This window comes from Ceratotherium simum, chromosome 18 (genome assembly GCF_057802395.1).
Source record: "Ceratotherium simum simum isolate JZ-2026a chromosome 18, ASM5780239v1, whole genome shotgun sequence".
Lineage (NCBI taxonomy): Eukaryota > Metazoa > Chordata > Mammalia > Perissodactyla > Rhinocerotidae > Ceratotherium > Ceratotherium simum.
Genome location: NC_141917.1, coordinates 14,430,268 through 14,456,044, shown reverse-complemented (window position 1 = coordinate 14,456,044; position 25,777 = coordinate 14,430,268). Strand labels below are relative to the sequence as shown.

Here is a 25,777-nt window from a genome sequence, read left to right as displayed (position 1 = left end):
TACAAGACTTTTTTAAAAAATTTCTTTTTGAGTAGGCAGATATCTAGGAGTTGAATTGTTGGGACATGTGGTAGGATTATGTTTTGCTTTTTAAGAAACTGCCAAACTGTTTTCCAAAGTGGATGTACCATTTCGCATCCCCACATCCTCACCAATGCTTGGTATAGTCCATGCTTTTTATTACCCAGGAAATCATTTGTTGGCAATGGAGAATGGAACCCCTAGGAACCTCGCTTTTGAATAAGGGATGGTATTATTTGCCTCCCTATCTTATAGGATTGCTCTGAAGATCAAAAGGAGATGGGAATTTATGTGCAAGTGCTTTGAATTGTAGAAATGTTACTGGTGATTATGTGCAGGAAAGTTTTTAGCTGTTAAATTTAACACATATCCATCTCAGAGATAAAGATGAAAACTTGCCCAAGTTTTAATAAAATGTGTATGTTATGATCAAACTTGTTTCACCTGCTTTTAAAGGCATTTTTTACTCAAATTATGAGCTTTCTCCATATGCTGCGTTATGCATTAAATTATCAGCCTTATTTAACAATGACAGAGTATAATGGTTTGCATATGGTGGGCAAATTTTTCTTCCCCACTCAACTTGGATGGTCTGGTAAATGTCTGCTTGTGACTTCATTTTCAAATCCCTGTGGGTGGCCCTTTTCTGGACCTGGGCATATGTGTTCTATTTGAATAGAATGGAAGTAGAAAGTCTGGGGGCTCAGAGAACTGACCGAGAAGAATCTATGTAAAAATAACCATTTCAGCAGTTTTATTTTGCAATTCCGACTCTATTAAAATTGTCGGTTTAAACTTTTTCAGAGAACAAAGGGAATATTTTGAATGCATTTCCCTTCCTACCTGTGGAAGACAGCTGCTATAGGTCTAGGGGAACTGGCCAACGGACTCTGGATTTGCAATCTAGGCTGGATTTCATAAAACTTGCTTATCAGCAGCTCTTCACGCCTGTTGAAAAAGACCTTTGGACTGAGGAAGTCGAACTGTGTGTTTGATCCTGGAGGACTGTGTCAACAAAGGGCTTTACAGTACTTTCAAATGAGAAGGGAGAAAGAACCACAGCAAAACTCAAGTAAAAGAAACGGCATGCTGTGTAACCTCTGGGAGTCGAGAGATTTATATCAAATTAATCCTGGTGACAATTTATATTAATTCAGTAGTGTTTCATAATAAATTTTTGATTTGACTCTTACTAAAGAGACAGTTTTAGTACATGGGAAACAGGTACATGAAATCCTTTTTGCTGTGGAAGATGAGCCCTGAGCTAACATCTGTTGCCAATCTTCCTCTTTTTTTTGCTTGAAGAAGATTAACCCTAAGCTAACATTGTGCCAGTCTTCCTCTATTTTATATGTGGGTCGCCACCACAGCATGGCTGACAAGTGGTGTACGTCCATGCCTGGGATCCAGACCCGCGAACCCAGGCCCCCGAAGCGGAGTGCACCGAACTTAACCACTAGGCTATGGGGCCGGCCCCCATGAAATACTTTTTGATGAGAATGATGCAGGTGATGGTCATAGCAAACAGAATGCTTCGGACTCAGGATTTGGGGATGGAGGCTCCACTGTGAATTATTATTTCATGATTTTATCTAATGGGTAAATGCTTTCACCTGATATGACTTTGAAAATTTCTATTTGAGTGTGTGTATGTGTGCAGGTATTTCAAAGCTTTCAAATGTTGTAGTCTTTGCCATGTGTGAATTAAAAAGAGGATGAAAACGTTGTTCAGGCACTTGGAAGCCTTTTTCTAGTGCGAATATATATACAAATAACGTGGTTTTGGTACGGAATGATATTTGAGAGCACAGTCTTAGAAGATGCCTGAAGTAATGCTCTTTTTGGGAGCAGTTGTTTGCCAATAAAGAAATCAGGACCGGCAGACAGTTGTGTCCTTCTTTCTGGGGGTTACCTGTGTCTCAGCCTGAAGTGCACATCAGAGGTGTGTAACCCACTCGTGTGGAAATGGGGACTCACTGCTGTTGGTGTTATGTGTGTTCTTTAAATAAGATAGGCTTTGGGATTTATAGAGAAACTTCCTATTCATTTTTGATGCTGTTTTCCACCTTGATCATGGAGGATTTCAACCTGTCTTTGGAGGGAGGATTGAAGAAGTACGGAGTTAACAATTTAAAATCCCTATGATAGGGAGAAAGGGAACGTCCCTGGGTAGGCCCTTGTGTAGGGTTGTAATAGGGAATGCTAGGAGAGTCGCAGAACTCAAAAGGGGAATTATGTGAGCCCGTCACAGGGGAACAGGAGCTGGTGCCATTTCAGCCTTGGGCTCAGTCACCTTGATCTTCTCAGAAATGCTTATAGGACCTCATGGGCATATGGCCTCTGCCTTCCAGAGCCCCACCTGTCTAGCTAGCTGGCCCCAAATGCCTTCATGAACTCAGGGTTGGCTCACTGGGGATCCTGAGTCAGAGCAGTGGCAGCAAATGTTTTAGGTCTTGGCTGGTGTATTTTAAACAGGGTCGTCATTGGCACTGAGGGAGTAATTGTTAAGTTGGATTTTTATGTCTTATTAAATTTTCCCTCCTAGAAGAATGAGAGAGAACAAATAGTTATGTGTGCTATTTAAATAGCACACATATATGTGGCCACTTAAAGTGACCTCTGTGTTGTTGTATTTTGATTGTTGGCTGATCTATTAATGCATTTGATTTATTTATGAATTATTTTAAGGAGACAAACAGAGTCAGTGTGATGTGTGGAAAGAGCATGAGATTAGAAATTGGAGAGATTTGAGACCTGGCTCGATCACCAGCTGTGTGACATTAGGCAAGGACTTATGCTCTGAGCTTCAATTTCCTCCTGGAGTGGGGATGGGGAGGGAGAGGAAATTCCTATCTTACCGAGGGTTAGTGTTAGATATAATGTCACTGAGGCTCTTAGCACATGACCGTGATGCATCATGGATATTCCATTACTGGAAGCTACTATTTTTGCTATTGATAAATAATTTAAAGTAGCATAAAGCGACGAGTTTACTTCTATATTATTTATTTCCTGCCAACTCTCTGTGTTAAGAGAGTAGTGATAGTCCCTTAAATTAGAAGTTGAACATACTATAACCAATATATTTAAAATTTTTCACTTAACATTTCAAATCAAAACAGAAATTAAACAGACCAATGAAATGAGGTTGAAATTTCTTGAAAAAGTTTTCTGATTTCAGTGCTGTTTCAAGGTATAACTTTGGTATATTTCCACATTAATACACTGTCATAAGGTTGTGCTCAATTAGTGTCATTTTTGTGGAGATTAATGAAATTGTTGAGCAGGATTGAACTAACTTAATGAGACACTGAAGCTCAATGTTACATTCCATCATGTGAGTTTTACATCATACATCATAAAGATAATTCTTTATAATCTGAATGACCAGTGAACACCCAGTAACAACTTCAAATTTTTATCATGTGTCCTTGGAAACAAATGGTTTTTATGTTGTGAGATCAAAGGAAGAAGAAATTCAGCATTGAAAAGCTAAATATTGTGTTTGTTTCATTTGTCCAGTGGGGAAATAAAAAATGAAATCAACGCTAAGAAAATGTGCCTCAGGTTAAAACAATAGGATCTGGAAGTTGCATCTTTTGGGCTACAGTCTCCAAATAGTGCATTAGGTACCTGGTGGAATCCTAGAAAAATCCATACCAGTGGATTGGGTTCTGATATTTACTAAAACTTTAGTTGGATTGGGTTCTGCTATTTACTAAAACTTTAGTCTCTCACTTTGAGAGTCCCGTTGACACATGGATTTGGTGCAAGGAGGAAGTCAGTGGAATGTTCTCATGTTCTCCAAGTGGACAAGTGCATGGGGCTTGGACCCAGGAAGATGGGATCCTGCAGGTCCCAAACAGTTCTCAAATTGGGGTGAAGCAGTGCAGTGACCTGGTTAAACTTGTGATTTCTGGAACCCAACTGCCTGGGGTCAAGTGATGCTGGGCAAGTTTCTTTACCTCTAGGCCTCCACTTCTCCATCTGTAAAATGGGGATGGTAATAGGGCTCGTCTCCAAGGGTGTTTGTGAGTGAAATGGGATAATCCACATACACCAGTTGCATCTTAGTAACACACAGGGGCTACTATTTTCTTAGTCTCTTATTTGCTTTCTCTGTCCGGTGGGACTCTCTCTGTCACACTTGTATATATAGTAAAGGCTGTGGATGATACTTTCTGAAGATTCATACTTGCTTGTTTGAGAAAGACACTTGGTTTTAAAAAGTTTTTTTTAAGAAATGTAGTAGTCGTAAATTTGAGGATGGTGTTTTGCCACAAAATGCAACAAAACTCAGTTCAATCCTGTTTGTTTTGTTTACAGGGAACACGGGTCTGGCTGAGAGAAAACGGCCAGCATTTTCCAAGTACTGTAAATTCCTGTGCAGAGGGCGTTGTGGTCTTCCGGACAGACTATGGTCAGGTGAGCGCAAGTCCCTGCGGCTTTGTGACATCTGTATTCTGCTTCCTTAGGTAGTCTTCCATAAGGACATGTGTGTTCGCTCCCCCAGCACCCCCCCATACCTTAAACATTTTTTCTAAGTGGTGAGACAAAATCCCAAAAGAAATGCATGTACACGAGGTGTACCTCGTGTGTGTGAGAGATGCAATAAAATTCTCCCAAATGGAACCAGTATTCCAACCAGTACAGGACAGAAGAGCACGGCGCTTGGCTGGTTTCCTCCCTGGGGATCTTGTCCAAGAATCAGAAATGCAAGCAATTTGAGAAAAAGTTCAAATATGTTGATGGTTGCCGATTGGTTTCATGACCACTTTCCCTTAAAATTCTTAAACTTGCATAGAGGGTTGGAAATACTGGCCTGCCAGTGAGAATGTAGTGCGGCGATGTCCTGATCCCTGTAAAGACAAGATCCACTAAACTGCCTTACCTGAGAGCTTCCTTAGCATCTTGTTAAGCAGCTGAAGAGGTTCCTTCTGTTTGTGGGAATTCCACTGCTCCTGGTTCCCGTTCATTAGTGTAAAACAAATGAAAAGCCGTATCACTGAAAACACATCTGTGAACCCAGAAACTGGCTCACTGATTATATTTGGACAGCTGTGAAAGGCGCCTGGCTTCTCCATTTTATTAAGGAAACTGATTTTAATGTTACAGATGAATCCCTCCCTCAGAGGCACATATCAAAATTTTAAGACATAAAGAAATAAAAGGATGTCCTCTGCCAGTATTTACAAGTCATAGTTTCTGAATTTCGTTTGCAAGTTGTGTTGAGAACAAAAGCTTCAAGGTCAGTGTTGTGCAGGTTGAGGCAGACGGGCTGCTTGGTGATCAAAACCTCTTAGCAGAGATGGTCCCCGTGGTGGTACCGTTCTCCTTTCTTGGATTAATAAGCAGTGATGTTACTGGGCCATTTTGCAATTCCTCAGTCCTTTTTCATCTGAGAGTCTTGAATGGCTCTTCAGTATTTATCTGGTGGTGAAGACATAGCTATGTTTGTAGATGTAGATTTCGGGGGCTAGGGGTGGAGGGCCAAAGAGATCGTATGTCAGTCGTTGCCAGTGTGGACGCTACCCGCTGCCAGTCTGGTTTCCTTCCCGTCAGGCTCCCAGATAGCGTAGTAGGATCTATAAACTAAGGACTGACTCAGTGACTTTTGCTGAAATTTAAGGTCAGCCACTGCTTCAATGTTCAGATTCCCATATGCAGAGTTGGTCAGCGTTTTTCTGTCTCGCCATTGCTCTGCCTGTCTTCCTTTCTCACTTTCCCCAGATGTGAATTCACTTCCTTTCAGGCCCTGTACCTACTTCTCAAGAAGATATAAAGTGACATAAAAAAGGAAAAGAGCATTTACACAGTGTACCTGACTTGACGTAACTGTGTTCCTGAAAGTATTATAAAACAGATTTTTAGTAGAATTCTTTTCTTTTTTTTGTTGACTTTTTTTTTTTTGTGAGGAAGATCGGCCCTGAGCTAACATCTGCCAATCGTCCTCTTTTTTTGCTGAGGAAGACTGGCCCTGGGCTAACATCCATGCCCATCTTCCTCCACTTTATATGGGACGCCACCACAGCATGGCTTGCCAAGCAGTGCGTCGGTGCGTGCCGGGGATCCGAACCGGCGAACCCTAGGCCGCCGCAGCAGAGCGCACGCACTTAACCGTTTGCGCCACCACGCCGGCCCCTGTTGACTTATTTTTTAATCCCACAGAGACTTTCTTTTTTATTTGTAACCCTTTTTCTTTTTTTTGGGTTTTTCCTCTTTTTTAAAAAAAAATTGAGGTAAAAACACAACATTTAATTTACCACCTTAACCTTTTTTTTTTTTCCTGAGGAAGATTAACCCTGAGCTAACATCCGTTGCCAATCCTCCTCTTTTTGCTGAGGAAGATTGGCCCTGGGCTAACATCTGTGCCCATCTTCCTCTATAGGGGACGCTGCCACAGCATGACTTGACAAGCGGTGCGCCCGTCCATGCCCGGGATCCGAACCTGCGAACCCTGGGCCACTGAAGTGGAGCACGGGAACCCAACTGCTATGCCACCGGGCCGGCCCCACCATCTTAACCATTTTTAAGTGTACAGTTCAGTAGTGCTAAGTATGTTCACACTGTGTAACAGATCTCATAGAACTTTTCCATCTTGCAGTACTGAACTCCATAGCCACCAAACACTAATTCCTCATCTCTCTTCCCCTCGGCCTTGGTAACCACCTTTCTGCTTTCTGTCTCTATGATTTTTGACTACTTTAGATACTTCGTATGAGTGGAACCATACAGTGCTTGCCGTTTTTTAAGACTGGCTTATTTCATTTAACATGGTGTCCTTGAGCTTCTAAGATGCTTTCTATTCCTTCTAACTGTGCTTTGCTTGGCAGAGGCTACCACAGCAGCTCCCAGCTGCCTTTTAGTGCTACTGCCTATGACACGTGATCAGCAGTCTGTGCTGTGAAGCCCCTGCGGGCCCCAGTCGATGGGCAGCTCCCAGTGAGGAGGGAGTGGAGTGGGATGGTCAGCTCAGTGGTTCTGTCCACTCCCGACAGTATTTATGGATTGTGGGTTTAGAAAGAACTAAATCAGAAAAGTATGTACTTAAACATGAAAACAGCTCTCAACTTTGACTTCTTGTCTTCAATCAGTCATAAAATACTTGGTCTTATATTGTCCCCTCTGTCATTCCCAAGTTGAACAAATATAATTAGCTTGGCAATTCATGTAGGAATTGCAGGGTTTAAAATATGAGAAAAGGAGACAAGATTCAGACTTGGATCAAGACCTGGCAGTGGCCCGAAGACTCAAGTTTCTTTCTCTCGTGACCTGCCTCTCCCTCTCCCCCTCTCCTTATATCACAAGTTCAGTGTGGAACGTGCGGGCGTGGTCACCAAGGATTAGGAGAAGTTTATTAACTGGTCCTCCACCCAGGACAGGAACACCTGCTCTTTCACTGGGCAGGGATAGATTCTTGAAGGAATCAGGGTCAAAGATGCAGAGCATGGCCTTCTTCTGGTCAAGCCTATCTGTGGTAACTTTTCAAGGTATTGACTAATTTCAACCCAATTTGATATGTTATTAAAAGGTGTCAAGTTATCGGTGTTGCTGGGGGAAGAGGAGAATGGGGAGTTATTATTTAATGGTACAGGGTTTCAGAGTTCTGAAGATGGGTGGTGGTGATGGTTGCACAACAATGTGAATGTATTTAATGCCACTGCTCTGTACAGTTAAAAACAGTTAAAATGGTAAATTTTATGTTAGTATGTGTATCTAACCGCAATAAAAAAAAAGGATATCAATAATTGAGGTCAAATGGTAATTGGTAAAAACTGTCAAATGGGTATTTTTCTATATCTTTAAAAACATTTCAGGTGAAATTTTTATGTTACGAAAATGTGACCTCTCAGAAAAGCAAACAGCTTACAAAACTATTAGTTAAATTACCTTTTGTTTTAGAGCAGGGCATCTCAAACTTTACTGGATGTGACTCACCTGGGGCTGGGGTCCTGTTCAGATGCAGATTATGATTGGCAGGTCTGGGGCGGGGCCTGAGAGTCTGTGTTTCTTACAAGCCCTCCCATGCTATTGATGTTGCCAGTTCATGAACTACATCTGAGTAGTGAGGATTTCAAGACATTCCTGAAAACCGCCTTAGGGTCATAGTTACCTACCACTAAGGGCAGGAAGTACTCACAACGCCCCTGTGTAAACCACCCGCACTACTGTTTTAGAGGAAGGAAAGATAAAGATAAGGTGCAGGGCTTTAGATAAAGCGAGAACATTTTTCTTTGGTGTTTCGAAGCTTTTCCTTTCTCCTCCGTGCCCTCCCTTCCAGCAGCAATTTCACCTGGAGCGTGGCCAGGGGTTGTGCTGACTGCAGCATAATAATCCTCAAGTGGATTAAAAAGCAGCTTTAAAAACTCCTGTTTAGTGTTAGAAACCAAGCAGAGCCATGTGTAACTAAAGTCCTAAAATGGAACCTCCGGGACACTGGAGAGGTAGGAGATGATAGGGTATTGTTTTTTTGTGAGAGCACTAAAGGACACGTTTTCTTATTTCATGCAATCTCAGAATTTTGCACATTCATTCAGCTGTTCTTTCTTTGCCAGGGAGATAGTTTTAAAGTTAATTTAAAATTCCATTCCACACTAAAATTTAAACTACTGTAGGTTGTTGCTAAGAATACAGAGGACCAAAATGTTCCCATTTGACTCATAACTTATGTTATACTCACCGTGAAGTATTTGCAGATGGAAAAAGAAATGTGCAAGTGATGTGCTAACACACTTTGTTGAAAAATATGCATAGTTGTGGCCTCTGGAGGACACAGCACATGGGCAGGTCAGCACGTGCCCTGAAAGTTAGAAACTACTTATTGGACAACAAGCTTTGGAGAGAGTTTTAGAAGAGCAGATTTTAAAAAGCACCAGGGTTTTGCATACTTTAGATATATCTAAAATATCAACTCTTGTGAAAGTAACACGGAAGACAGCATGGAGCATTTGTCTTTTCTACAATATTCATGAGGTGCATGGGTAATCACTATAGCACCCTTTAGGAACATTATAGAATTGAGTAATCAGATCTAAATTACATATTGCACTTTGAGAGAGAACTATTATCTTTTCTGAAAAGAGCCTAATTTGATGATTGCTCTGAAATAGCTTAGAGTGATATCAATTTACCTAATTGTATTTTAAGGGATAGTTATTTAACTTACCCAGAAAACCCAATCAAGATGATGAGTTTCTGCAGTGATTCTGTTGGGTTTCTGTTTGCATTGTCTCTCTATGGGGTCTTCCGAAAACTTTTACTGAGGGGGGTTTAATCACCCCAAGAGACAAGTAAATGCCCTTCTCATTCCCTCCTTTTTAATTTGCAACAAGTATAATTAGACTTGATTTTAAAAGTTATTCTCATTATTAATCCACAGAAAGGCCTTTAGATTGCCAGGTACTTTCAAGTCGTCCCTGCCCCCCGAAAAAGTCAGACTTTCTCAGGAATGATTTATAATCACGTCTCCCGTTTAAAGCCGTCTCTAACCTTTTCAGTTTGACCTTCTGGTTTTGACTTGTTGGGATTAACGCTATGGGCCCAATTTTGTGAAACTTGATCGGTGGGTTAGTGCAGTGATTTTTCATTGTATTTCTTGTCATTTTCACATACTTTCTGCCCTGTCCAGATGCCTTTCTTTGGTTTTCCCCCCACCTGGCCCCCATTGGTGCCTTTTTGTGTCCCTTGAATGTCATGTGGAGGCAGGCAGCCTTTTGACCTGTGCATGCCCTCCCTCTCCATACACCATATGTGTCCACTCCTTTGTCCTGGAGAAATCTCCCCCAAGCCTGTTGATTGCTGGAAAGTTGACAGTGGGATAGCTCAGCACGTCTCCCAGTTCAGAGCTCCGAATAACACCCTGACCCACAGATTGTCAGGGACTGGACAACTGGGACTCGGTGATTTCAACTTTAGGCGACAACAAGTTGGATCTGAGTGCTGAAAGGCAGTGGTGGATCCTGGATATTTTAACCAAGTTAAAAATCTCAGCTGCACACGCTGACCCCTGAGAGCCCAGGAATGCCCGCGCTCACTTTTCAGCAGCCGCGGAAGCTGTATTCCAGGCTTCACACGCAAAGCCAGCTGTGGGCTGGGGCAGCTGCCTGGGTAAAGTCTCACCGGCCAACTTCTTCTACATGAGCGCAGGGGAAGTGAGTGAGCGGCAGCTGGTGCAGCCTCTGAGTGGGGCAGCCAGCAGGAGGGGACCACGTGGGGTCCCCAGGACCCTCACAGCCCCGAAAAGTGTCTCCAGGCTGTGAATGGTGGGGATAGGGGGATACCAGCAGGGAGACACCTAAACTTATGAAGATGGAGGAAAAGGAGTTTGAAAGACAATATTAATGATGCAGAAGTAGTGTCATTAGAATACATAACTCTTTTATTTATTTATTTATTTTTTGTAAGGAAGATTAACCCTGAGCTAACATCCATGCCAATCCTCCTCTTTTTGCTGGGGAAGACCAGCTCTGAGCTAACATCTATTGCCAATCCTCCTCCTTTTTTTCCCCAAAGCCCCAGCAGATAGTTGTATGTCATAGTTGCACATCCTTCTAGTTGCTGTATGTGGGACGTGGCCTCAGCATGGCCGGAGAAGCGGTGCGTCGGTTCACGCCCGGTATCCCAACCGGGGCCGCCAGTAGCGGAGCCTGCGCACTTAACCGCTAAGCCATGGGGCTGGCCCCAAGAATACGTAACTCTTAAAGCCAAGCTCTTGCAATAACAGGACGAATTCTTTCTAGTCATCTGGCCTGGAAATAATTCCCTTCCTTTTATGTTAAAAAAAAAAACTATATTCTATCCCCTTCTCAATCTCGTTTATCTGCTTTTTTGTGTGTGAAGGAAAACATTTTCGTTTTAATGCACATATTTGGGGGAAGTCTTACCCGTTTTTTCTGAAAAGGAAAGAAACCCAAGATTATTTGTATTTTGGTTCCCTAGCGCCTCTCGAGTCTCAGGTGTCCTTTGTATCTCAATTGCTGCTTCCAGCCCAATTAACCTGCGTCCGATTGAACCACGTGGAATTGCCATCTCTTCAGGAGAAGAGAGTTGAATATGGGCAATTGCGTGTGGCTCAGCCTAAGATCATGTTAATGGCCCTCTATTTTAATTTTGTGTTTTAGCTTATCATCGGTGTCTTTATGACTTATAGAATTTTTTGATGGTGTACAGTAAAGTTTAACAAAATGATTTTCTTGCAGTCCAGTTGAGAGGCAAAGCATATCACTAAAACAGTCCACAGCCCTGGGTTTTGGAGTTCCACTGCCATCTTGAATTCTGTTCTTGTTTATGTGTGTTGTTAACAGCTGTGACATTTGTATTTCTTTTGGGGTTTTCAGGTTTTCCGATGGGTGTCTAAAAGGTTTGCTGTGATTGGTCTCTGCTGCAAATGTCCAAATTTGCATTGAAAGAAAAATCAATGAATAAATATACCATTTATTTTTTTGAACTAGAGCTTGGGTTTCCTCTGTTGTCATGCGTGTGTGTGTGTGTATTATGGTAACTATAAATTACGTGAAATCGACCATTTTAACCATTTTAAGTGTATAATTCAGTGACATTAATTATATTCGTAATGTTTGCAACCACATCACCATTATCTATTTCTAAAACTTTTTCATCAGCCCAGAAACTCTGTAACCATCAAGCACTAACTCTCTATGCAATTCACTTTTAAGCTACTTTCCTCTTGGGTACCTTTTCTTGTGCTGCTTTTAGAAATAAAAGCACATTAGAAATTCTGGTTTGTGTCCTTTCTTAAGGAATAGACAACGTCAAGAAAGAATTGCTTTAGACCTAGCTCCACCTTCCTGGGGTGGAGAATTGGATGGTGACAGGTCTGCTGACCCCTGCTAAGTGTTTGGCACTGGCCGTGTGATGTGCGCGTGGAGGTGGGTAGTGCTGCCCTGTGGGTGGGTGAAGGGCCCTTCCTAAGAGGAAGGTAGCTACACAGCCATCTAAAAAGTAAGAGGAAAGATAGAAACGCTGGTGACAAGTGGCAGATAATTTTTAAAAATCAGATATATTTGGCTTTTTTTGTTGAAACTTCAGGATGGGTCCATCTGTTATTTTTGGAAGTCACTTCAATCAAAACAGTGCAGCTGTATTGAAAAGATTGTATTGAGCCGGGAAACTTAAGTTCTCTGCGCTTTTCCCACGTTTTGCTATTTCATCCTGGAAATACCCGTCTCTGAGAAGGATATTAACGCATGGAGTTTCTTAGAATCAGAAGTCTATACGCCAGAGACTGAACACGCCTGGGGCTTTCAGTCTTGCTTTGAAGACCAAGTGAACTGCAATTTGTCCAACTTACTTGGTTTTGAGTGAAAAATATTTTTATGCTCTGAAAGCCATGTGATTCTGACTCTCTAGATCTCATCCAAGAATTTGGTTTGGCATCTTGTGGCTCAAACATAAAAAGTCCAATGTTTCCATTAATTTTCACTCCGGGACTATAGAAAAAAAAGTCTGCTTGTTTATTAGGAAAACGTGTGTATTTGCAAATCTACATGGCTCTGCGCGGAACACTTACTGTAACCTGGGCAGGCTGAGTGCTTGTCTTTGGCCTTTCGGGAACCTGGTTCCTGCAGAGATGTGCAGAACTCTCCCTGCCTTCATTCAGAGATGAACGCCCTGATGAAGACCTTCTCAGAGAGGCCTTCTTGATCTCTCCATCCAGTCAAAAGGGCCGCCACCTTGGCATTGTATCACGTGCTTTTGTTTTTTTTCCCCTGTGTCTCCTCACCTAGCTCTCTTGAATTGTCATTGCTGTGTCCTTAGCTCCTAGGAGCTGAGCCTGATCGGTGGAGACACTCAAATACTGAGTGGCTGAATGAAGCTCCGTTTGTAATCAGCACAAAGCCAAACAAGTCATTATAATGCTGTGTGCTCTGTTGAGACTGTTATCATATAACATTTTAATTAAAAAAAAAGATAAGTCTTAAAGGACCTCAAGTGACAGAAGATAGAGCCTCATGTCACAAGAGTCATGGTGGGAGTTTCACTATGTTATTTTTATCCTGGCAGTGTGTAAACCACCCTTACACTGTAGGACCAGAGTGAAATAAAGAGCATTGAAGATAAAGAGAGGCTTTTTCAAAAGAATTATTAAACTCCATTGCATTTTCATCTTTCAAGGGGGAGTGAGTAGATGTTGAATTTGGTTCAGGATATTTTCCCAAAGTTTGGCATTTTGAAACCCAAGATTGTTATCCCATATACTTCAACATCTGCATTGAAACAGGAAGCGATTGACAGTGACAAGCACTATCAGATATGTTGGTGTTCTAAGGAATGTGTGCTCTGTCCAGTGTTGGAGACCTTAGCTTGCTGAGGGCGTACACCATTTCTGTTCTCTCACCTGCCATATTCCCCACACCTCTGAAAAATCCACTGGTAAGACCTTAGGAGACTCTTATCCCTGGTCTCTGGGGCCTGTCTCCCTCCTCCTTTAAGTGAAGCCAGCTTAAGTGGATTAGGAGTCTAGTTTATTTCTGACCCTTTCTTTCAGAACACATCTTTCGCCTTCCAGCTCCAGCCTCTTTGGTCTGAACATCCGGCCCCTCCCTGCCTGGCCCACCCACTGGGTGGGTAGGGAGGGGATTGGATCACTATTAGCAGTATTTACTGGCCCCAGCAAGGCTCTAGCCGAACACACACACACTTTAAATGTTTTTTGCATGAGAGAGCACGTGCCCTTTGCCCTGGGTCTTGACCTTCTTTGGCTTCCTGGCCACTCCTTTGGGCCAACTTGTTGACTTCCTCCTTTGTGGATATCTCTCAACTTTAGCCTCTTCTTTCCTCCCTGGATCCATTGAATGAGCCTCTTCTTCCCAACCTTTTAGTCTTGGTCTGTTTATTTGGACTCAAGCCTGCCTCTGACCTGCCTGTACTTCTCATCTGTCTTCAGTTGCCTCTGGATTCCAGGCTGTACTTCTGGGTAGCTCAGGCCACTTTGCCTGTGTAAGCCTGTGGTATATCCAGACTCTTCCTGCAACCAGTGAGAATCCTGGTCCTGCAATGCTAATGTCCAGGCACAAAGAGAAGGGCTGATGTTTTGTGCCATTGACCTTATTGTTGCTTTCAATTTTGTGGTTAGCTTAGCAGATTAAATTGCTCGTATTTGAGAGTAAGCAGGATACTAGCTTGCATTCTTGAAATAGTCACTTGAAATGAGTCAGCTAATTAATGCTGGATGCTAAACTCAGATTAAATCAAAACTCAACTTTTTAAATTTTAGTACTATACCTTTATTATAAGTATCACTTGTGAACAATGTATGTGCAGACCTTGTTTGGAAACAAAACAATTTAGAAATTATCTACAGCATTCAGACATGGCACCATTTAATGCTGGATGTAATTTCAGTAGAAAAAGCAGAGGCAATTTGTTAATACAAATTCAGGCAGTTGTTGGTTTGTGACTGAGTTGCATTCCATTTCAAAAATTAATTTGTAGGCCTGTTACTTGGAATTAGTTTTTCCCAAAGATTCGGCGATATATGTGGGGAATCCAGTCCATCTAGAAAGACCTGTGTGGGTACCTTCAATGCGAGAATCGGGGTGTTGCAAAAGCCCTCTATTCCCTGATTCCAACTTTAAACCTGTGTTCAGAGTTCCAATGCAGGATGCCACAGTGGTGAGATTAGGGAATCACATTTTCCCCATAATCGCCTCCCTGGTGAGCTGTGGGAAAAGGGAGCACCCCATTTCCAAGCCAAGCTCCCCTCATCAGGGTTGGTATTTAGGATAGGTACAGGGAAGAGGATGCGTTCCAACTGTTTGTCCTCTTTAATCTTTATAACTACCCTATGAGGAAGGCATGATTACCATATTTTAATGATATGGAAATTGAGCTTCGGTCAAATAACATGTCCGCGAGTCCACACGTGATCAGTGATGACTGATAGAGTTGAAGTTTGGATCCAGAGTTGATCATCTTTCCACTTTATCACAGTGCTTCTTAAGGAGGATGTGAAGTAGGACGGGGTGAGACTGGTGATGGGGATTGTTGACCGTTTAACTTCTTGGGCGTTGTTACTTCCCGTCCTGGCTGTTTCCTTGTGTTCATTTGTTTTCTCTCTGTGCCCAAGGATTGTGTACTTGTCATCTTCTTGTCGTGACACTTGTGCTTTCTTTGAAATTACTCTTCTAGATTGGCAGGTTCTCATGCCACCTTCCCACCTTCTTCCTCCTTTGTGGTGGCTTTTTGTCTTCATTTTGTTTTATTGCTCTAGGGAAATAGACGAGTCGGCAAAGATCACATTTTGTATTTTAATGTTTCATCGTCTTATGTTCACAGTCTTGCTTCCATGCTGCTGCTTCTGACGGAGTAGTTCTCAACCCTGCTGCAATTATACTTCACTGGGAAGCTTTTACCAAGAGCCTTGGCCCTGCCCCAAAACAATGAAATCAGAATCTCAGTTGAGGCTTAGGCCATGGTATGTTTTTAAAAAGCTTCCTGGGTGCCTTTTAAGGAGCAGCCAACTTCAGAACTATTTCATAGACTGAATGAGCCTCATATCAAAATATTACCTTAAAAGTTGTTGAAAAAGCATAGCTTTCACATGCTGGGCTTCAAAAGTGCTGATGTTACCCGTGATTTCTAGGCCTTGCGTTTTCCCGTACCCTCCTTTTCTGGACATCTTTTCTTAGATGGTTCTGTGAAATGTCTCCTGTGCCCACATTATCTTTGTGGCTATGGCTCCCTCAATCCGTCCGTCTGTCCATCCCGCTTTCTCTTCAGGGAATTGCATCTGTTCTTGAGCTTCGCATCTCCATCTCGCTACTCTCACTCTCTCGAGTTGGATGCTCTGTTAGAGTGGGACATTGGGGTTCAAATGTCCCAGACACTCGTGCAGTGTTTCTCCATGTGTGGTTCTCTGACTGACTGCTTCATAATCAATCATCAGGGCCCTTGTTAAAAATGTGAGTTTCTTGGTCCTGCTGCAGATCTGCTGAGTCCACTTCTCTGTGAATATGGTCCTAGCATCTATATTTTAACAAGGTTTCCAGATGATTCTATTCACACTGAAATGGAGAACCACAGACCCAGTGGGTATTTTGATCTGAGATAACTTGAGAGTCTTCCTCCTTCCTCTTCTCCCTGCTTTTCATTTGCCATTTACTTCAAACTGGGCTGCTCCCCACCGCCCTGTGAGGCTGGGGGCTCTGGGGAGGGCTGGCCTTCCTGATGGGTGACTCTCCAGACAGGGTTGATTTTTTCATTTTCCCCATCTTCCTCTCACACGATCCTGCCTCCTTTTCTTTCTGTGTCTGGAACAGAATCCAGTGTTTGGACACTTCTCCTTCCAGCTTTGAGATACTGTGAAGGTTTTTCTGATTTGTATTTAGAGAAATCCCAATGGTAAAGCAGCTTTCTGAAATCCCTGATCTGAGCTTCACGCAGGAAGGCCGTCAATGGTGGTCTTTGAGTTCAAATAACTCAAGTTATATTGATGTTTCTGAGGAAAAGCTTACCTGTTTATATCTCAAGGAGAGAGGGAGAAGATTGGGGTCTGAAGGAAGGGCAAGGCCCTGGCGTGAAGAGCAAGGCCTTGAGTGGACGAAGGCCAAGGCGGTGTCCCCTGGAAGGAGCTTGTTCCCTCCATTCCTCCAGTGATGCACTTGCCCTCGTGGCTTGAAAGACGCCACCTGGGCTGGATGAGAGGCAGGGTAAAGAAAGGGTGGGGTAAATCCCCAGCAGTTGCCCCACACTGGAGAGGAAAGGGGACTTATGCCCAGTGGTTACCTATTCTGGTAACTTCCGATTGAGGAGTGTCTGTTACTTAGAACTGCAGTGAAAGCGTGAACCTGCAGCTTTTATTTCAAACTAACTGCACTGCCATTTTAAAGGTAAAAATTCAAGCTACATGGTTACTTTTAGGAAGGGAGCACCAATGAACTTGCTAAGGTAATGGAAATGTTTATTGTATTCTGTGTGATTCATCAAGCTGTATATTTTACTGTATGCAAATTAAACCTCGGTTTTAAAAAAAGTAACATCTTGCTTTTTGTAAGGCAGTTGTTTGTATTGAAGTTACGTATGTCCTGAATGCAGCATCGCTGACCTCAATGAAGTTTATGTAATTACCCCAGTGTTTAACTGAAGCAGCAGCAGCAAAGCACGGTCCCCACCCATTGCCTGTTTTTGTACCACCTACGAGCTAAGAATGATTTTTATACTTTTAAAAGTTTGGGGGAAAAAAATGAAAAGAAGAATATTGCATGACTCATGAAAATGATATGAAGTTAAATTTAGTGGCGTTGTGTTGGAACACAGCCATGCCCATTCATTGACTTACCTAAGACTCTGTCTGAGCTACCGTGGCACAGTTGAGTATTTACCATTTGGGCCTTTTTGGGAAAAGTTTGACCCTGATCTAAAGGATCCTTTTCCCCAGTTATTTCTGATAAGATATTTAGTGCTGCAGGAGGCCTTCTAGTGGTCCTCAGTCACAGCTACACATCAGAATCACTTGAGGAGCTACTAATTGAGGTTCTTGGACTCCTGTGCCACTGTGCCCAGTGGGACAGCCTCTCTTGGAGGTGGGCCCAGGAATCTGGATTTGCAGCCAGCCAGCAGGCATCTGTGCTGTGAACTCCTGGCTAGTATACCAATTATTTGTTAAGCCCCATCACTTTGTTTTCCCTGTGAGGGGAAATGCCTTGCCCAAGAGGATGAAGGTCGTCAGTGGCAAACCCCATGTTTCCTGCTTCTTGGAGGGCAGTGGCTCTCAGAATTGAGGCGTCAGAATCCCCTGGAGGACTCGTTAAACCACTGAATCCTGGGTCTCACCCCAGAGTTTCTGATTCAGCAAATCTCAGGTGGGGCCTGAAAATTTGCATTTCTAACAAGCTTCCAGGTGCTGCTGGTCTGGAAGGCGCACTTCGAGAACCAGTTTGTAGGGCTTGGCAGGCTGTGTGTATGTGTGTGTGTGGAGGGGAGTTAATCCATGTTCTAAACAAAAGCATCTGATACCCAGCCTTCCCTCCAAAAGCATGTTCTTTAAAAACACAGATGGTCACTCACACAGTCCAAGAACCTTTTCTGACTGCCACAGCCATAAAGGAATCATTCTTGAACAGTCTTGTGTTGGAAAGGTGACATAGTCTGGCGATCTTAGTATTAAATACTAACACCTGTCAATGGTTTAGTCTGTAACTGGGTATTTTTTTCTGGGTTACTGGAGAGCCACTCCCAGGCACAGCAAAAATAAGAAAAGCCTGTGTGTTATGTGTTAATTACATCCCAACACATTTCCAAGGGAAGTCTCCTCCTGGAAGTGTTTCAAAAAATGAGTCGATTGTACTTATACACTTTCAGAAGTTGCTGTATAAATTTTGACACCTAATGCTTATTTTTAATATTGAAGAGCAGTTGTTAACATGCCGTTTGCCGTGCTAGGCAAATGCACATCCCTCATTTCTAAGTGAGGTGCCAAAGCTGGAGAAGGAAGGAGAGAGATTCTGTATTTAGAAGCTGCTGTTAGAACTCCCAAGCTTTGGATAGTTGGCCTTATGTTTAATATGCTACTTTATTCCATAGTCCATAACCAGAAAGGGGGCTAGGACAAGGGTAAGACGAGTGGGGTGCATAGGGTGCAAAATTTAAAGAAGCACTCAGGTATGGAGTGCTGAAGCCATCTGCACAGCCTCCAGGTTTGGCTCAGCCTTAAACTGTGCTCCCCGGGCACCAGGCTCTCCCTAGTCCTGGCTCAGAACCTAAGACAAGGGGCCCCACCTGTAGAATTAAACTCCCCTCTTCCTCCTCGCTTTGCTTGGATGATTCATTGATACTTTTAAAACTATTCTGAGAAGCGACTCATTTTGAACTGTTCTCTCTTTGGTATTTGTTTTGAAATATCTGTGTCAATACGCTTTAGTGAACTTGTTTAAATTACTATAATACATCCTGCAGCATGTCGTATGTCGGTTTCGATTATTCACATGAAATTTTGGGGGAAACAACGTCCCCAAAGGGTTTCTTAGATAAAGACTGTATATAGCAGCCTTGTGTAATCTCCCATGAAACTATAACGTTTTTAAGTTCAGCACATGGACTGTATTAGAAGTTCCAAATGGAGTGGCTTCATTTCAGAAGTTCAAGTCAGTCTGTAATCTAGCTGCTATTTGGGTGTTCCAAATGGTTCTTGTAATACTTTTGAAATAATTAATAGTATTTTTAAGTCTTCCAGTGAGAGTAACTGAGTAGCTAACCCTTGAGGATTCAAGTATTTTTCTCTGCTGGAATGATCCTCTGTTCTGATATGTATCCATCTTCCTGCCATGTCAGAGTTCACAGTGGCTTGCTCCAAGCGTCTGCTTTCCTTCTTGCAAAGGGAGCTAATGACAGATGTTTGCTGGGTGATGCTGAGAGCCACTTACTCCGGTGACAATGGGCTGGAGCATATGCTGTCCCCAGCTTCAGGAAGCTTTTGTAACAAAGGACTCAAAAGAGATCAGGCCACCAGGGAAGGTTGCCAGCATGTCTTTGTAAAGGGCAGATCCTGTCTGATTAACCTAATTTCCTTCCCTGAGCAGTGATAAGCCAGAGGGCTTAAAATTGCAGGTATTTAAACGTGAGCATTTATTTTTTTCTGATTTAAAAAATGTTCATAATTAAAATTTGAAGATTGTTCATTTAAAAAGTTATAATGCTTTATTTTTCCCCCCTTCACTAATAGGACTTAACTTGCCTTAGAAAATAGTACCTGGGCCTTATAAACATTTGCTAGAGGTAGCACCAGTGAGAGTAGGTGTCAGCATTCAAAATCCCACTCTTAGTTGGATGTTCCCTGTTTGAGACACTCTCTGCAATGGTATGAAGATGTAAATACCATAGAGAAAATGATTCCTGCCTTTTGAGGAAAGTCATAATCAGAAAGATCCATTATTGGCTCATTGCTCTCTTTGATGGCGATTTAAAAATAGTTTGTAGATGTTACTTTTAGCTAAAAGAGCAAAAGAATCTGTGGCCACATTTTAGCACCTAGGATTTGATTCGTTAATAACTTTCATAAGTTTGTGCTATGGTCTGAAATGAAAAGGAATAGTTTTTTTTCTTTTAATAGCTTAATTGTGATATAATTCACATCCCATACAGTTCACCCATTTAAAGGGTACAAGTCAGTGGCTTTTATTATAGTCACAGAGTTGTACAACCATCAGCACAATCAATTTTGGAATATTTTTATTACCCAAAAAAGGAACTCTGCACCCCTTAGCCTCCCACCTAAACCCTTAAACTCTCACCCTCTCATTCCCCTAGCCCTGGGCAGCAACTTTGTCACTATAGATCCGCCTTCTCTGGACATGTCCTATAAATGGAATCATATACTAATGTGATCTTTAGTGACTGGCTTCTTACACTTAGAATGTTTTCAAGGTTCATTCATGTTGTAGCATGTACTAGCACTTCATTTCTTTTCATTGCTGAATAATATTCCATCATATGAATGTGCCACATTTTATTTAAAAGGAATAGTCTTTTAAAGCTAAGTAGAAAAGAAAAATATAAAAGAAAAAGCATGGCTAGCCATATACAACCACTTTTTATAGGGTTTATAATAGGTCACACATCTAAGATTTCTAAAAAGTAAGGGTGGTATTTTGTTTAAGTTTGAGATCAGAATTCTAGTTAAGAGCAGTGAGATAATTCTTACATGTGGAAAAAAAATCAGTTTAGACTTTCTCTTAGGCACTATTTCTAGTTATGGCCTCATATCTGAAAATGGGCACGACTTTTTTTTCATAATTCTGAGAAAACTGCAAGATCTTTAAGGCTTAGAGAATGGGCTCCACAGAAGCAGCCGCGGAAGTGGGTTATTTAGCCAGAGGAGGTAGGAGGTTAATTTAAGCAGAGGTCTGATGAAGGATGCTTACATAGATAGTGCAAGAACGGACGTCAGCCTCGATAGGAGAGCTGGTGGCTCAGGGAGGGACATCCTGACATTGAGGACCTCAAGGATAGGCTGGTAGGACAACAGAGGGACTGGTTTAGTTAGCCTTTGAGAATAAATAATCAGCCTCTCGTCTGTCTGGGAAAATAGTCATGCCATAGATCTTAGCCCTGAGGCTTGCCAGGATCATTTTCCTCCTGCCTCTTCTATCCAAACATGTGAGAGATCATCATGAATATTTCCTTGTACAGGTGAGGCTGTGTGTTATCACCCTGACCTCAAGGGGATAAACAACATTCACTGCAGGTTGCCTCGACATTTATTTGACAACGCTGTAGAAGTGTAGCAGTTTTTAAAGAGAGAAGTTGTAACTTTAAGAGGCGAGATGACCTATGATAATGAATTTTTTTTTAATAATAAAATTTTAAGATTTTCTTTATGTGATGTCTCGAATCATCCCCATTTCATTTCTAATTCTCCCCTCTCTGGTCCCCATGGCTACAGTTTACTGCTGTTATTCCCTATCAACTCTATGGCTGCCTGGCAAAGTCTTTTGAGGAATTCATGGAAGAAATTCCCAGGAGGTTTACACAGGTCATTTTAGTTCAAGCATTTATTGGGTATTTGCTAAACTCAGAATCTGGAGATTCATCTCATTTTGCTGTGTCATTTTTATGTGTGAGCAGACTTGGCCAGGAGTGCTTTTATCAAGGTCATCTGAGAGAGAAAATAAAAGACTTGGGAGAAAGAGGGCTTCTCATTTGTGGATCCGGCCTCATTTGGCTCTGTAGGTCATCTCCTGCTTGAGGGTAGTGAGGGCCAGCAAGCCCCGGCCTGGAGAGTAACACCAGGGACCCGAGAGATGGGTTGCTAACCGCCAGCTGGTGAGGGAGTCACCACGGGAATTCACAAACGGGTTGGGAAATTTGATTAATGTCTGAAAGCCAGAGGCAAAGAAGGGAGTTAATTTTTTGGTACCTGCTGCTTGGTAAACCCTTGTGAATGAATGCATTTAGGATAAAACTGAAAATAAGATGCTGACTAATAAATGAGTTAATTTACATATGCATGAGAGGAGGGCTGTTTCTATACATCCACGGTGAAGCCAGTGTACAGAATCATTCATGGGTGTTGTTCAATAAACATCATGTGTGACCTAGAATGTCTACTTTTTGTGACTTTTCTAACAGTACCCTCAACTGTGTTGCCCTTTCGGTGTGCCTAAAGTTATATGCACACTTTTTTTTTTTTATAAGGCTTGTTGTTTGCATCTATATCTATGTCTCTGTCTGTCTATGTATCTCTTATCCATCCTAACCAATGATTAGCAAATCTTTCCTGATTTCCTCAACTAAATTAACCGGTAATGTCATATGTTTGTATATTAATTGATACTTCTGTTTTTTCCTAAGTTTACATTATTTAGTTTGATCTTCCCTGAGGACCCAATTCAGCAAATATAGGAGAAATCATGGTCACGATTTTGCAAATCTAAACAGTCTCAAAGGTCACTACCTAACATTATTCTTGTGAGCACTAAAATGAGACAATATGTATGGAAGTGTGCATAAGCCTGACATTTATATAATTCTCTACAGTTGGTAAAGTATTTTCATTTGATCTCATTTTGATCCTTATAACAACCATGTGACCCAAATTGCTGATTTTTAAAATGTCATTTATAAAGATCTGTTTATTACCACTTCTTCTCTGTTGTACAGACAGAAGCAATTTCGGGGTCTGTCAGTACTTGGGACCTGACGTCCTAGTATAAAACAAAACTAGGTAGCTAGAGATGAGATTGCTGAGGCCACCTCTTTGGGGAAAACAACCCAAAACACCACAACGTAATGGCAACTTTTTCATTCTCTCCCCAAAAGACTTCAGGTTCAGAAATGTAAAATTGACCCCAGGGTAGAAATAAAGTTATTATGTTGTCTACGGTTTTAATTAAAAGCCATTTTACATGGCAGGAAAAACCCAGGGTGAACCATTTATCCTCCCCTGCACCCCATCTCCCGCCAACATTTTTGAGCGCTCACTTTAAGGTGTCAGAATTGCCATTAGTCGAGCTTACCTACATATGGCCTTTCCTTCACCTCGTTCTCCCTGCCAATGTCCATTCCCATTCTTAGGCTCTTTAACTGAGAATTTATTTCATTTTGCTTTCTAAAAGTCTTTTTTAAAAAATGTGTAAGCAGGTGGAGGTTGGATTGTCGGATGTAATGTGTCAAGCCAGTATAAATAAGAAATAGCTGAATGAATGGATGGTGCTTTTTGATGAAAACATCTTTCCTACAATTGCTGGGCTAGGCAGAATGGACTAATACGCTAAGGATATCATTGTTGACCAATTAATTTTTTACTCACCTAAAAGCATTCCTCTTTGTCTCATAGAAATTCTGGGTCTAAAATTGCCATTAGGATCAGACTTGCTGAATAAATAGTTTAGATGTCAGTCTTCTCAGTTACTTTGTGTAAAGAAAGTCTAAGCCATCTGGGCTTTTTCTGTTTTTATTATGCTGGTTTTAAAGACAGAGCAAAATGGCTTTTGTTTTTAGGGTAAGGCAGAAGCACCCAGCCTGCCATCTTAATTTCTTTTGTATGGGTTGGTATATATTTTAGCTGCTTTGAAATGTCGTAAAGATTTCAAACCAAGCTGAGGAAGAAAAAAATAAATTGGTTTTTTTCACGATTAAATTTACTAGTTCAAATATTTTGTGAACAAGCGTCCTCTGAAATAAGTACATTTATTTAACACCATTTGGATGTTTCTTTAAATTGCTGTTAATCTGTTTTTTTGGCCAGATGTTCAACTTATGTCTGACTCGTGCAACTATGATTTGGTTTCAGTATATACAAGAAAAGAATGTCAGATCCTGAAATATTTCGGTATTGGATTGATGTATTGTGGGATGATGGTTCCCCTCCCAACCACACACTCTGCAACAATCTCTAAATGTACCCTCCTAATCCGGCCTTACCTTTTTTCTTTGCTAACTTGTGCTTTTATAGGTGTGTACTTTATTCTGGTAGCATAGATAGACTGTATCATTAATACAGATTTAGTCATAACTGACTTTTAAGTGAATCTGTTCTCTTAAGATTATGCCTAGAAACTGTCTGTGGAATTTATTTTTAGTTACCTGTGGAAAAAGCCATTATGTTTAAAAAATAGATGGGGCAGGGGATTAAATCTCCATTGTTGTCCAGCAGTAGATCAGGTTGTAGCAATCAGTAAATGCATGTAATGTGCAGATTATGGACTGAAGCTATTTTTCAGTTATCAAAATGGAAAGAGAAAAACGCTTTAAAAATAATTCAGATAATAAAGGCGGCCTTTCTAGTTGATTATTTTAATCTTCCTGAATATTCATATTTCCAAATGTAGTTGAAAAAATTCATATGCGCGCAAGGTATGCTGATGCCCTAGACACAACTGAAGAAGAGCCACAATCTACCGTCTAGGGTTTGTACGTAAGCAGCATAACCAACTATGGCAAGTGAGACCAGTAATGTGGTGATGTCACACAGACACCAGTCGCTTGAGTTGTCTGGTAGAGAGACTGGTCCTTTTGTACACAGCTGGTAGGTATCAACTCCAGATGATTCACTAATGACAATATAGCTACTAGTGTTTCCCAAAGACTTAACTAGGGAGCACCAGTCCTAAATGATGTTGGGAGAAGCAGGCAGGGGATGGGCTATATTATTTTGCAGAAATTAAGAGCAACACATTTAATCCTAATTTGTGCAGTAAAGAAATGTGTTTCATTCTTTGCTTAAGAATGCTTCCCAGGCAGCAAGAGAAGCTGTTCATAAAATTAGTGCCCATTAGGGGGCCGGCCTGGTTGCCTAGTGGTTAAGTTCACACGTTCCAGTTCAGTGGCCCGGGGTTCCCTGGTTCGGATCCTGGGCGAGGACCTACTCACCACTCATCAAGCCATGCTGAGGCGGCGTCCTATATAGAAGAACTACAACTCCACAATTATGATACACAACTATGTGCTGGGGCTTTGGGGAGAAAAGCAGAAAATTGGCAACAGATGTTAGCACAGGGCCAATTTTCCTCAAAAAAAAAAAATTAATGCCCATTAACACACATTCACTTTGGGAAATGCTGAGCCAGATGATTCTTTCTTTTTTGTGGTTGCTGTTTTCGCTTGGGTTCTTATTATCAATGTTAATCAGCTAAAACCAACATTGATGAGTTGTATACCAGCACTGATCGGATGTTTTACTATTTTTAAATAAATTTAAAAAGTGCATTTGATTATTCTGTGTCTCCCTTCCTGGACTCTGAGCTCCTTGGAGGTGGGCACCGTGTTTGTTCTGTTCCTCTGCATCACCCCAGTGCCTCCCAAAATATTGCCACATAAAAGGTGTTCAGTAAATATTGAAGGATGAAGGAATGAAGATGAATTTTGTGTTCTGGACTATTACACTTCAAATGATATCATACTAAAATGGATTTAGTTACATCTGTGTCGAGGGCACGGGGAAATGATTTTATTTTAAATGGTCTGAAGGGGTGTCTCTTAGAGATTAAATATGACTTTGGTGACAGAGCAGGGTTTCAGCTATGACTCTGCTACCGACTGAATGACTGGACAATTATGTAACATTAATCATCTGTTTTCTAAACCGTGACATGGTTATGGTAGTACTTGCTTTTCAGGGTTGGTTTCAGGAGTGAGGAGGGAGTGCATGATGTCATATATACTTAGCACCTGTCATGTATTAATGCATACATTCCAGAGGCAGGCCCTACACAATGAAGATGGTCTTCCGCACCTTTTAATACCAACTGGCTAATTATGAGTCAGTCTGTGGCCACCAGCCTCTCTTCATCCTGTTTTA

The 25,777-nt window shown here is 41.7% G+C and overlaps 1 protein-coding gene across 1 annotated transcript in view; it reads left to right on the top strand.

Moving 5' to 3' along the window:
• The window catches only part of MYO10 (myosin X), a 214,477-nt gene that overhangs the window by 41,626 nt on the left and 147,074 nt on the right, over positions 1–25,777 (top strand). The window contains exon 2 of the mRNA XM_004422691.3: positions 4,348–4,446. Coding sequence (XP_004422748.1) covers positions 4,348–4,446 — 99 coding nt within the window. The remainder of the gene's footprint in view (positions 1–4,347; positions 4,447–25,777) is intronic.